A 14,609-nucleotide genomic window follows, 5' to 3' on the forward strand; every position below is an offset into this window, starting at 1 on the left:
GCCTGGGGCCATGCAGTGTTGTGAAAGTGTGAATGCACAGTAGTGATGGCAAAACAACCACAGCTGGATTTCCACTGGTGCTGCTGCCCAGAGAGCTGTGGTGCCCATCCCTGGAGGTGCCCACGTCCATGGATGGTCCTGGGGCAGCCAGCCTACAGAAGAGGAGCTGGATGAGCTTTAAGATCCCTTCCAACCCAACCGTTCCATGGATTTTCAAGACGAAAGTCAAGAGACTGAATTCTTGTAAAAACCCACTGTAAGGTGCTGCCATTGGGTGGGAAATGCATTTGCAAACCCACTGAGATGGGAGTTTGGAAAAAATATATATATATAATAATCCATGTTTAATTCATTCAGAGCGAGAGAATATTCTGGCCCTGAGCTTTTCTTCACAGGGCCTCTGAAGAGCCAGATTTCACAGCAGTGTATTCATTTAAGTCAGCTAGAAGCAATTTTAAAAATTAAATATTCAAAGATTTCAATTATTTAAAAAAAAAAAAAAAAAAAGCCCACCCTTGCTAGCTGCTCAAGCTCCATCTCTTAAATCATGTTCGTTTTAATTAGTTTGTAGAACTTGCTGGGCTACCTGTGGTTAGCCAGAGCATTTTTTAACTTGGCTTATTTTTGAAACTGTTGGGCAGTTGGTGCTTTAAACCATTATCCGCAGAAATATTATTAGGTTATATTAATGGTTTTATATTTATTTGCATGAGATTGTAGATTGCTTCTTCAATCAGGAAATCATTATCTGCCAGCATGCTGACTGTATTTCATCATTAGAGATTAATCTAATGTTTGTCTAGCATTTTTTGTATAAATTCCTCTATTTCGAGCACTTGGACTTGTCGATTTATATATTCTTGAAGGATACAAATCTGTTTGTCTGTAGTTTCTGTTTTCTCCTTTTGAGTTTTGCAATGCAGACAAATTGGATTGCCCTGACAGCAAAAGAATAACACGGTCAGCTGGAGACAGGTCCACTGTAGATGATGCTCACCTGGACTCTGCCAATGCTTTCTGGTCTCCTCTGCAGCATCTCAGTGGCTGTGGGGTTGAATCTTTGCATGTTTGGCTTTAAATCCTGTGGGACTGAGTGGTGTGGATGAGCATCCTTTGAGGCTGGGATAATTCACCTGTTGCTCACACAGCTGTCCATAATCGAGAAGCTTGGCTCTAAACAGCCCAGGCAGCAGATCCTGTTCAAACAAAGTAAAACCATATCCAAACAGAGGTCGATGTGCACACCTGCTGGAGGTCAGGCAGCCAAACCTCCTGGCACCTCTCTACTGCTGCTCACAGAGGAGATCTGCTCTCAGTTCTCTGCTTTGATTCAAGTTTCCTCTCTGTCCATGGGTGAGCTGCTTAGGCTTCCCCTCAGCGTACTTTTTTTGGATGGAAATAGATAAGCTGAACATTTCTCACTCATCACAGGAAACTGGATTTAAAATTGAAGATGTCCAGATAAGCACAATCTGAAGACAATGCATCACAGATGAAAATTAACTAATTATAGAAAATGCTTTTTTAAAAATCCACTCCAGTAAGTACATTTGGATTGTATTTTGATTTTTGCATTTAAAAAGCCTTGGTAACTAGTTCAGTCCTTTCTGAGTCCTGGCATAGAACTCTTCCCTGAATTGTCCTCTTGACTCTGTAACACGGATCTGTGTATTTCATCGGAGGTTTTAGAGTGAATTCAGAAGAGCTTCTCTATGACTGTAGGAACATTCCAAGTGCAGTAATGCTTTATAGTTTCTGTCAAGTTTCCTTGAATGGCTTTGTTGTTCAGTGCTGATGGCCCAAAAAGATGCAATGCGACGTGCTCCAGAAATTGATGTCTGCAGATCCCAACCCCAATGAGATGGATCTTCCTGTCCCCGAGTGACACCCACCAGTCCTCCTAGCGTGAGGCTTTGCTTTAGCTGTTGTGTTTCTGTGATGGGTTTCCATGAATGCTTCACATTTCTGCGTATACCCAAATAAAACAGGCACTCTGCGTGTGTCAAACTCTTCAATTCCAGGAAGCACTGTGCTTGCCGTGCCCAGACTGACTGTTGGTTGGAGCATGTGCACCACATCCATTGCTTCCTGGAGGTATTGGACCTTCTGTACTGCATGTGTGTGGAATATCTGCAGCTTTCAAGCAGATTGAACATGTAAATGCTGATCTGGGTCCATAGACATATCCCGAATTTAAAGACACTCAGCTAGAAATGTGACTTCAAGGCAGAAGATGCCCTTTTTGGAGAGGAATCTGGATTTACATCCACCAGTGGCAGAGGCTGGTTGCTTGGTTAATGGCTTTGTTTCTTTGTTGTTTTTTTTTCTTTATGATATGCAGGGGGGAAAAAAGAGGATGAACTTACACCCATGGATGCAGTTTTGGTGTTTATCCCTAGTGGGAAGGAGCAGGTCACCTGTGCTGTGTTTATTCTGTACCTCAACAAATGCAAAGAGGATGTTTATTCCTTACAGGCGAGCCAGTCTGCAGCATGTGACCTAAGGCATCATGCTGATTTACGTATTCCCATGATCCTCTGAAATCCTTCTATTCTGCCACTGTGCAAGTCTGGATGTAGTTCCATTTGTATTTTAATTGGCAGACTGCCTCTGAGAAGCATTTCACTTGTTATCGCTCAGGATGGATTATGTGTACAACTGATTAGTATACATTTTCCTTCAGGAAAAGTTTGAACTTCTGTGAGTGCATGGAATGAGAAAATTAAAATATGGTAAATAAGTCCTCGCTGTGGAATGCTTCAGAAGCAATAATGCTGTCTGGTTTGTAACATTGCCTCTTTTGGTTGTTTATCCTCACTCTGAAAACTGGCCCTAATTCAGTTACGTGCATTCAATACACGCATCCCCCATTCAAGCCTGGGAGTATTTCTCTTGGGGCTGCTTTCTTTTCCAATGGGGAAAGTAATTTTTCCTCTTCTCAAAGTTTTGATGTTGACCATTTCTGAAAGAAATTCTTCCTTTCTGTCTTTGCTGGGTGGAATCATGGAATCATAGAATGGTTTGGGTTGGAAAGGACCTTTAAGATAATGCAATTCCAACCCCCTGCTATAGGCAGGGACACCTCCCCTAGACCAGGTTGCTCAGAGCTCCATCAGCCTGGCCTTGAGTGCTTCCAGGGAGAGGGCATGCACAGCCTTGCTGAGCAATCTGTTCCAGTGTCTCACCACTTTCACGATAAAGAATTTCTTCCTAATAGCTAATCTGTGAATTTACCCTCTTGCAGTTTAAAACCATTTCCTCTCATCCTGTCGATACTTGCCCTCCCCAGCTTCCCTGTAGGCCCTCTTCAGATGCTGGAAGGCTGCTGTAAGGTCTCCTTGGAGCCTTCTCTTCTCCAGGTTGAAAAGCCCCAGCTCTCTCTGTCTGTCCTAGTAGGGGAGGTGCTCCAGCGTGCTGATCATCTCTGTGGCTCTCCTCTGGACCTCCTCCAACAACTCCATGTCCTTCTTGTGTTGGGGGCTCTGGAAGTTCTTAGGTGCCTTACGACCCATTGCTTCTCCCACAAGAGCCCCAGTTGCCCTTATTCTTTCTAATCCCAAGAGCTTTCTTTGCTCTGCTTTCACTCCTGACATCTTTAATACATAGTTTAGCTAAGAACCTGCTTTTAAGAATGACTGCTGTAGAGGATGGCTGGGTACATGTGATCGGTTTACATACATGAAAACAAGATTTAATTGTCTGGGTCAACATAGCAGTACAAAGGTATCTCCAAGGCACGACTCTCCTCTAAGTCACTCCATATTGTAAATCGTCGCTATGAAAAAGCAAATTACCATTACTTTTTCAGATCAGCAAGCACAACGGGATAGTCGGGGCGTTACCTTCTCTATAGCTGTACATATGTCACCATGGGGAATGCCTAAAGAACTACATTGGTTTCACTCTGCTCAGGTTGTGGGAAGCAGTAACCTATTTCTCTTCTTTGGTTGAACACAGACAAGGTACTATCTTAACTTTAATGAAGATTTTGCTTTTTTAGTGTTAGAGGGGATTTTCCTGTAAATTAGGAAACTGGTATCTAGGGTACCTCACCCTGTCAAAGATTGATCTTGGTGTACAGTAACGTGCTAGTACTGTGATCAGTTGCACTCTGCTGTGCAGGGAGTAAATTATGTGTGCCTTCCTCTCTACTGCTAATAAAACCAGGAATGATTGCAGGCTCTGGTTCACGAGCCATAGACTTCTCAAGACCTGTGAAAGGTGAAAGGCTAATGCTCAGAGCAAGGAGTGGAACCAGCCTGCAAACAGAAGAAAAATCTGAACCAGGGAATGAAAATGTTCCTGCTTAAAATTTGCAGACTTTGTAGAGGTTTTATTTTATTTTATTTTTTCTAAGCTCTCTGATGATAACAGCAGAAATAATTCATGTTCTGTAGCTGAAAAGGTAAGACTTCTGAATCAGTCAGAGTGAATGTATCTGATGTTTTTCTTTCAGGATAAGTGGCCCCTCCAGGAGAGCGGTGTTCCCTCACATCCTGGAATTCCAGAATATTGACTTGGATTTTTCTCTGCTTCTGTTCACTAGGATTTTTTTTTATCATCTGCTAAATCTAGATTCATGTGTCACTTTTTTCATCTAAGTGTTGATATGACTGTGCCAAGTGGGATTTCCGTTGCTAGCAACCTTACATGCTTTATAACATGAAACAAAACTTGCTGTCAGTTTTCACTGTAGAAAAATAACTTAGGCCTTCTTTGTCTTTTTCCAGGAGTAACTGGGTGACCTCCTTCAGAGTATTGGTGAGCAATGACAGTCATGCATGGACTGCTGTCAGAAATGAATCTGGAGATGTGGTGAGTACCAAGAAGCAGATATTTTCTTTTATGAGGAGAGGCAAAGAGGGGAGAGAGAGGGGGACTGTCCGCATGGACATCAATTTGCGACATCGGTCAGTATAAAGGCAACATCTCTCAGTGGTCCTGTCAGCCTGAAGTTAATTTAAGAGCACATGATACAATAGAGAGAGGGGCTTGGGCTGTCCTTTAAGGCAAATCTCCATGTGTCTGACCAGGGATGTGAGTTCCAGCCTGACTTTACCCAAGATGAGATATGTACATGGGTTGGCATCAGGCCACTGCTCCATGGGGACACATTATGTGCTCAGAGTGCCCATTACAGAGGGAAGGTGTGGGCTCCTGCTCCTCAGCCCCTCTCTCAGGAGCACTATCAGTCTGGGGCTGTAACCAGGTGACTTTAGCTGATTCTGTCACTAACTGTTCCAAAAGTCTTTCCAAAGAACTGATCTTACCATTTTCACGTGTTTGGTGCCTGCACAGATCTTTGAAGGAAACAGTGAGAAGGAGATCCCTGTTCTCAATATGCTGCCAGTGCCACTGGTTGCACGCTACATCCGCATAAACCCTCGGTCCTGGTATGAAGAAGGGAGCATCTGTATGAGGCTGGAAATCTTAGGGTGTCCTTTGCCAGGTAAGTCTTGCTCACTTGGTGTTGCTATCACTGCCTGTGCCAAGACACAGAAATTTTATGTCCTTTGAATAATTTTTGCTCTTGATACAAGACCTCTCTTTAATGGGCAGAGCTATGCAAAAAGAACTGGGAAAGTATCTGTCCCAGATACATGGGCAATATCAGGATAAATCATTTCAAATGCAATTCCACAATATATATAATTGGCTGTATTAATAAAACAAGATTGCATGGAAGATCTAACAAGATTGTCTCTGTTGTTTGGGGTGAAGTGCAATGCAATTAATCTTACTGAGTGCGTATGTACTAGGGAGGCAATGGAATTATATATCAAGACAGTCACTTGTGATGTCTTAAGCTTTTAAGGCAAGAAAGAGCCATTATAATAACGTAGTCTGATTTATTTTTTATTCTTTTTTTTAAACTTCATTGCACAGGCTGTAGGCCCTCTTTGAGTTAATTTGAAGGCAGATGCACTGATTGATGGTAAATGGTCTTAATACTTGGTTGAGACTAGAAACTTTGTGCTGAGCAGAAATGTTGAGCATTTGATGTTTCTTTTCTTATATGTGTGTGAAGTATAATTAGTTTGTTACCAAACACAAAGTGAAACCTTAAAAAAGGAGTCTTCAGTGTGACAAACTTACATTTCTGCTAAACATATTGTAAATAGTCTCAAGGTGGATTAACTTCTGCATGTCTGAAGAGCTCTATGTTCAAACCTTCTTTAAGTTGTCATTCTGTTTGCTCCAGATCATTTATCTGCTTTTTTTTTTCTCCTTTGCTCTTAAATTCTGGCACCCCGGGGAATAGCTCTCTCTTTCTTTTGCAGGGGGCTATGAATAGCATTTTCAGAAATATTAGAACCAGAAAGAGAACTGCCTTTCCAGAGCCTATTGTAACTGATTTAACTGTGCCTGGTGCTGTTCAGACTTGCTGCCTCCAGTTCCACTGCTGATGTAGGGTCTTCAAATGCCAAGCAGAGGTAGCCTGATTTTTGCCCTTTAGATGTTTCAATTCTATTTTAGAGAGCAACTTAGAGAGTAATTCTCTCTGAGGAAAGAGCAAAAATGCAGATATTTTGGAAGATGTGTTTTTGTGAGGTTGGTTTGTTTTAAATGGCAGCAGTTTTACACTTCTATTCTTATTGAGTATACACCCACATAGGGCCAAATTCTACTTCACAGTGTTAACATCACAGCTTCACAGGGCCATATTGGTGGTGAAGGTGTTACTGAGAAGAGAATCTATCTGTGCTTTGTCCGCTCTTGAAATGAGTAGTTACAGCTTGTTGAAGATCTAGGAATAGCATGGAAACAGCACTGGGGCTTCCTCCTGGCAGTCCTTTTAGGTTAATTGTCTGCAGTGACCAGTTCTGTTTATTCTTGAAAGCAAATGCTGTACTCATTCATTGGGAAACACAATGGCAATGGGGTAGGTTTATTCAAAATGTAATTGGACTGCAGGAGCTAATGGGTTTTGATAAGCTGCTGACCCATCTTTCTAGCTCAGAGAGGACTGACATTTCTTTCTTCTAGCTCACTTTATTCATTGCAAGCAAAACACTCAAAAGAAAATATTCCCCAGGTTGCAGAGGCCTTTCCATGCATGTTTTCCACCAGCAGGATATGGCTTACTTTTTGCAATGCCCTGTAAGTGAATGTCCACACCCTTTATAGGCTTCAATTGATTTGATTCCAGTTAAATAGCCAGCTGGTTTGGCCATGGGTCCAGCCTAGTTGATCATGCTGCTCTACTACACTGCATTGACTGTGCAATGAGAAATCAAGCTTCTTTTTCTGAAAGAGGTTTCCCGTGTAAAACAGGGAAAGAACAAGTTCATCAAAATCAGTGAGTAGATCTGTTGGTTCACCCAACCCTATCCTTTCAGAAGCCGATGATCCATGGAAGTAGTTATGCGATACTCAGTTTCCTTGAATAAATGGTATACTTGTGATTTGCATACCCTGCATGTAGATGTACAAGATATCAAACTGTCAAGAAGAGCAGCTTGGACAGATTTCAGAGCTCCCATGCACTGTGCCCTCCTGAGCAAATGTCAGTGCACAGGCAGATAAGGTGTAGGGAAGGATCCCATGATAAAAAGATGGTTTGTAAAGATGGAAGGTGTTTCTGGAGTTTCGTCATAATGGAGCCTCATTTCTTGTCATTTTAACTTGTAATGGTAGGTTTTATGTCTTTATTAATCCCTGAGTACGTTAAGTGGTTGGCAATCAGCCTGTGCTGTGTATCAGCTTTCCATCATGCAGGCTTAAAGGAGAAAGTATACCAGATTAAAGAAACAAAACCTGGATAAGATATTAATATTCTAGAAAAGCTTGTTAGCACTGGCAGGAGGCCATGAAAACAGCTACAGCCAGCGAGGACCCGTTCCTGTGGTAGGACCCTGCTTGTGAAACCTGCTATATGGGCTACATGACCCAAACATGGACAAAAAGCGAGAAACTGCTGCTTAGAAGACTTGGACAGAGATATTACCAATTAGATCAATAGTATTACTAAGATACTTGTCACTTTTATCAGTGCAATGCTTATATATTATTCATAATGCACTTTTGCTGTACTGTAGGCTAGTTTTGGCAAACAGCCTTTTCTAGATTATGACAGTAGCTCTACAGAAACAGCTGTGCTATCCAACCCTGTCAGTACTGCCTTTCAACCAACAGAAGCAAATTTACTGTTTCACCAATGGAAAAACACTTAACTGCTGGGGATAGGTGCCAGCAAATCCTACCTGTGTCAGGGGATCAGAGCCGCCATTACTCCTTGGTGAAACTAAAGGACAAATGCACCCGCCTGTAATTCTCTCCCCAGTCTCCAGAAATATCAATGTTTACATGGATGTAGACTGACACACACAAGCTTTTGTAATTGCCTTAGAGGGATGGATGTACTTTTCTTGCCTGTTCTTTTTCAAACTTAAGAAAAAAATCAAGAAGAAAGTATGTATGATCAAAAGTAGCCAGAGAGGAGAGAGAAAATTAGCCTAGCTCTTCATGCATTTATTTATACTGTTGAGTATTCAAGGCAATAGGCAATCTTTTAAATTGAATAAATTTGTGATAAAATTTAATTTTTAATAATTCTTATATAGAAGGCTATCACTGATATCATGATTATGCCATCGCTTTCAACTTGAGATAAAAGATGAACTTTAACTCCCCTGTAATAGAGTACTGTGTTCTGCAGTGGATGCATCATTTGGTCCTATTTTCACTGCTTTCCTCTTTTTGTCAAGCTGCCTGGTTAATTCCAGGCATGTGCTCACTTTGTATAAAACTCCACATTTAGTTTTGATTATTGGTGAATGTGCATGCTGCAGTGCTGAATTCAGTGCATTACTTTTGAGAGTAAATTTTTGCTTGAAGTGACAGCCTGTCCTAGTGTTCTGCTTTTATTGTTACAAAGCTAAAACTTACTCTTCTACAGTTTAAAACTTTTTTAGAAGTTCTCCTGAGCAAAGACTGAATAAAAATGAGACCAATTTCAATAATGCTCCTGGGAAAGGCCAATGTGTTATTTATCTCCATACTCCTCACAGCAGATGTGATGTCTTCCAACAATGCAGTGGCCATCTTTAAAAGGCTTTTGTTCATATTTTATCTGTAAAATATTTACCATTCTAAAGCAGTATTGCCAATGCTCATTATTATTATGTGATTTCCATTAGAGTTTTCCATTATTATTAGAATAGAATGTAGGAACTCATTAGGAAGATCAAATGACGCTAGAAGACTTTTGAGAATAAACTACCAGAGGTCAAGGTTTTTTTTTCGCTTGCGTATCTCATTCAGTGTGTTAGACTGGAATTTAGTCATGAGGTATTTGACAATATCTCAACACATGGAGAAAATAATCAACATATAGTAGAAGAGTGTTATTTTGCTTCTGATTTGATGTGAGATAATGCTCAAGACTGCCATGAAATAGATCACTTGGAAAAAAAAAAACACCTTACAATCACTAGACATGTCTGTTATTGGGTTTTTTTGAGATAACAGTTTCGTGAAGTCAAGTGAAATGCACTTATATTATGCAGAGATGGAAAAAAAAAAAAGCCACAATCAACAGTTATTTTCTAAATGGCATGCTGGGGTTTCTAAGGCAATGTAAAGGATATCAAGTATTTTCTTCTTTTTCTTTAAAAACTTATCTAAATCACTTGGAATTAGTTGATCACCTCAGCCATTTGGATGACCACATGAGCACCACTTCTGAACTTGACAGCTCCATCCACATGGTGCAATGGAGGACTTCTGTGAAAATGAAGCATACAAGGAAATTATGAATGGCTGCAATGTTTACTTACTAAACGGGAGAATTTAGGTTTTGTGAGTTTTGATTTCATCTTCAACTCTCTGCGAAGACCATTTCTTACTTTTACAATGCAAGTTAGAAGAGTGCTGAAAATTAAAGGAGGGAAAAATTCAACACATGTTGGGCTGGCAAAATATTTGGCAACCTATTGGAAGCACCAGGGCTCCTGCTGCACAGCTTCTGTGCTGGGAAGAGCTGAGGTACAACAGAAAATCCAATCTATACGTCAAACTGCTCAGCAATGGGTCTTCTCTGGTGCAAGGTTTAATTTATGGGCAGTCTCCAGAGCTGTCATGATGGACTGTCGTGATCAGCATTTTCAAGCTGATCTCCTTCCTTCATAGAAATGGAGATAGAAAAGGCCTCCTAGTCATTTGCCCATCTTTTTGAAGAATTAAAGTGTGAAGGAAGCAAGCCACCTTTACCTGAAATCTTATTTAACTCTAGTGGTAACGTAAAGATAGATAAGTGGAAGAAAAAGCTAATATATTCCTCTGTTTAAATGGAAGTGCCACACATTTGCAGTATCTTTCCCCCTTGGAAGAAAGAGAGTCTGTCTGAGGTGGCATTGTGAATAAATGAGAACATTTCAATTCAAATTATTCTCTGGTTTGAATATCTTTCACTCTGTTTTATGAAAGAAAATAATTTTGCCAAGGTGGTCCTAGACAATTGTGCAGAATATTTTTATGCTTTTCTACATTTTAGTCCTTAAGTCTCTGATCTGTATTCCTGCTGCAGCAGAAATCCGGTGATCCAAGCTGACTTGGAGTGGAACCTGGCAAAATATGTGTTAAATCTCTGGGGAGCTGTCAAAGAGTGCGAGTTTTCTGAGGAAGGTCTAGAGATGCCATCGTTCTCACTGTATGTGTTTTTCAGTTGCTTGACTTTCCACCAGCTCTGCAGTATTCACAGTCACTCCCATGACATTCATGTTTGATGTATGGAAAAAGTGCCAGACTTTGAAAGGAATGGGATTAAAGTATCAGGAAAAAATCAGCTGCTGTATGCTTTGGCTTGTGGTAACAGAGAACACCTTCAACATCCCAGCTGTTTTTTTTATGTTTATATTAATTTTTACAACATAGATATTTTTACAATGTTAAAGTTATTCCTTGAGGCATTAAGCACATAGCATCTTTCTACAAGAAGTGCTTTTACAATTTCTATTTCTTTGCCACCAATACATTGACAAGTAACCTCTGTGAATTAGCATTGGCTGACCTTGAAGAGTTTGGCATCCCCGAGTTGTCTGCAGGATTACTGCAGCACTGCTGTGGGTGGACCTGGATGAATGCAGCCCACAGTTAGGTAGGAAAAAAGACCAGAAAAGGCAGGTGAGCCGTCTGAAATGCCACCCTCCTGATTCTTCAAAACTTTTTGTGTTTATAGGCAAAGGAATCTTGTTTCCTCACCTGGTTAGGCTCCAAATGAAATAATTATCCAGTTGGTCTTGCTGTACACAGGACTGAGTGCATTGAAGAACCAGATTTGGGTGGGGCAAGATGTTTTTTGCCTTTTTACATCCCATTCAACAGACCATCGAGAAGCATTTCTGGAAGGGAATGAAAGGGAAGAAATGAAAAGTAAATATGTGGTAGAAAACACGAATGATTTTACAGTAAAACCTATTAAAAGTTGCACGTTTCATTTAACAAATAACTTAAATGGTCCAAAGAAACCAAAACCAAAATAAATACATTAATAATTTTATGTGAGAATTTTGAGATATTAATATCAGAAATACGAAGTTTAAATGTGTTAAGCTGTGAGGTATTTCTAGGTAGTTTTCCATACTATCAAAAAGCATTAGTTATTGCTAGAAATTACCACAAATACTTCTCCTACCAATAGTTATTTTCTCCCTTTCCAAAAAATCACAGCTGCTTAGTCGTACTGTTTTTTTTTTTTTTCCTGTAGAGATGGTGCCTTTTTGCTGTGTTGCAACAAGATAGAATGATGTTTAGATTTTAATATTTGGTTGTTTCGCCAATAATTTTAAACCAATTCAAGATGATTTTGTGGGAAGAGAAACTATTTCTCAGTTTGACAATTACACAAATTTTGAGGCCTTCTAGAGAGAGCACATTAAGGAATATCTCTGTTTTCCATAAAGCTTTGATTATCCCTAAAATAAATCACCATGGATTAGATCAGGAACGTATATACCACAAAATATAAAGCTATGCCCTAACAGTCTTGGCTGGTTGGTTGGTTTTTTTTTCTAAGTGAATGACTAAAACACTTGCCTGGAAAGTCAAGGAGGAAAAAGGTTTTTGTTCAAACCAAATATTCACCTTTGATAGCATGAAACCTATGAATTATAAATCATATCCATATTGAAAAAAAAAGTGTGATTATTTGAAAGTTTCTTTTTTAAAAAAGACCTTAGACTACCGTAACAAATGTTAAAGGAAATAATTAGGAACGTTTAGTACGTTCAGTGGTTCCTTTCCATAGGCAGTATAAAGGCTCTGAAAATACTCAGCACGCAAAGTAAAAGACAACCCCCCACTCCTTACGATAGCAAATTAATTAAGTAGACATAAAACATTTACTGGGGCTTTTTCCTCTGATGTGATTTTTTTTTTTCCGCTCTTTTATCTCGCATCTGACTCATCATCTGCCTGTCTTTTGCACTCCTCCATGGCCTTAGGATGCCCTTTTGCATTTCTGTTGAAGTTCAGCAGTGCAGCTGCCAAGCGAGCAGATGCCTGCTGCCTCCTTGCTTTTGTTCGAATCAATACCAGTTGATTTGTGCTGTAACGAGAAATATTTCAAACTCGTTGTTTCTTTTGAGTTTTGTTTTTGAAAACTTGCGTAGGAGCGTGGAAATCAGGTTTCCACATTCCATGCCTTCATTACAGTTAAGAATCTTTCTATTTCTAAATGGCTAATAAATACATGAAAATTCTTCTGTTTCTTTTCTCAGACCCAAATAATTATTACCACAGAAGAAATGAGATGACAACCACCGATAATCTTGACTTTAAGCATCATAACTACAAGGAGATGAGGCAGGTAGGCAGAGTTTAGTGTGTGACCTTCTGGATGGGGGATGGATGGGTGCAGCTCTTCCGGAGCTTGTACAGAATAGGTTTTCTTCCTGTTGAAATGTTATTAAATGTGCCTGCAATCTATTCAGTTTTATCTCTTTTACTCTATTATTTAAAGCTGCAGTCTATTAAAATCTCAATATCTAAATTTGTACGTCATCTTAAACAGGTGTCACTGCATGACAAGGGAAATTTACACCTAATGTGCCATCATTTTGTTTCCATGTATATTTAACTGGTGAATGTTACGGGAGTTTCTCCTTACAAATTTGACCCCGATTTGGCCGTTGGAATTCTCCTATCTTTCAGTGGTTTGGCATAACCACAATAAACTATAGAGCGTCAAATTCTGTAGAGTAGTGAAAATCTCACCAGAAACTGTTGGAATTGTTTTGTTGAAAAGGAGTCTTAACAAAATATATATATATATATCCAGTTAGTATAGTTCTAAACCTCCCAGCCCTGTTAATCTTGTTCCTCTTGCTTCAAATAGTCAATCTTGGTTTTGTTTGTGTTGTTTTTTAATCTTGTTTTGTATCACCACAGACATAGGTGTGGGTTGCACCCAGGAAATGTTTCTGCCTCCTTTCTCTTCAGATATAAAGATAATATGTTTGGACTTGAAGTGTGTGAATCATTTGCTGAATTTTCAGTATATTTGTACTGCATGAATCACTGTTCATTTTTATTGAGCAATTGTGTACTGAGTCACACGCCTATTTCAGCAGAGATTTCATGGCCTATATCTCTTAGGACAAAGATTAGACAAGTAGAAACTCAATTGGCATAATTACTGCCAAGAGCAATAAAGTAAAGGGTATTTTATATTCTTATTGCAGAAAGACCGGTTGGTCAATTTAGAAAAGTCTTTGGAAAAAAAAAGTTCAGTTTTAAAATTGGATGCTTTTCCAGTTTTAATGCAAGCAGAAAATTTGCAGCTGTGGTTGAGACTGCTCAGTTGTGACCTGTCTCTGAGTTCTCCCATGATTTGTGTTCCTGCACGTCAAAACAGTTAGTGTGTTTAGAACTGATTGCGTTCTAATTGGGTTCTGCTGCTGGTAGGCAGGAGATTGCGAGCTGGATTGTGATAAGTCTTATATCCCCCAAACTGCTCTTCGGTGACAGCCACAGAACTTAATGATTCCTTTCCTGAGTATAAAATGGAACAATAACTGTCAATTTCAAGAGCTGGCATCTTTTTTTTTTTTTTTGTAATACAGAGCATTATTATCAGTTTTGTTAGCACTGCCAATCATCTCAGAAAGGCACCACACTTTGGAGTTATTTATCATAAACACTGAAGGAGGAGGAGGAGGGTGTTCCCTGGGCCATGTTTAGGAAGCATTACATTACATTGCAATGTCTCAAGCATTTGTGGGAGGGAAGGATTTTTCAGCATCAGATTGTTTTAATAGAACTCTCTATTTAGGAAGTTGAAATTTGTAGTATGAAATATTTCTCTTGGAATAGTGCTCAGGATTCTTCCTTCAGTCAATAGGGACATTCACTGAAACTCATACTCAGAAGCAAGGATCATCTTATAGTCTACAAAGTGGACTATATAGTCCAGAAAGTATATACATGATGCATTTGTACTGTATAGCAAGCTTTGAACATGGTTGATGGATATTCCTGGAAATAATTTGTGGTGGACGCTTGAGTATACATGTTGCTTCTGTATACCAGGATAAATTGTACAAAAGAATGGAAAACCATCCTTTCTCATAAAATGAAACATCCGATTGTAGGAGAGAATCCTACCAAAG

General features: G+C 39.6%; 1 protein-coding gene across 1 annotated transcript in view; it reads left to right on the plus strand.

Annotated features, from left to right (window-relative positions):
* CPXM2 (carboxypeptidase X, M14 family member 2) overlaps positions 1 to 14,609 on the plus strand; it is a 65,501-nt gene that overhangs the window by 34,564 nt on the left and 16,328 nt on the right. Inside the window, exons 4-6 of the mRNA XM_021399889.1 lie at positions 4,731 to 4,815; positions 5,299 to 5,449; positions 12,720 to 12,808. Of these exons, the coding sequence (XP_021255564.1) occupies positions 4,731 to 4,815; positions 5,299 to 5,449; positions 12,720 to 12,808 (325 nt within the window). The remainder of the gene's footprint in view (positions 1 to 4,730; positions 4,816 to 5,298; positions 5,450 to 12,719; positions 12,809 to 14,609) is intronic.

This window comes from Numida meleagris, chromosome 5 (genome assembly GCF_002078875.1).
Source record: "Numida meleagris isolate 19003 breed g44 Domestic line chromosome 5, NumMel1.0, whole genome shotgun sequence".
NCBI lineage: Eukaryota > Metazoa > Chordata > Aves > Galliformes > Numididae > Numida > Numida meleagris.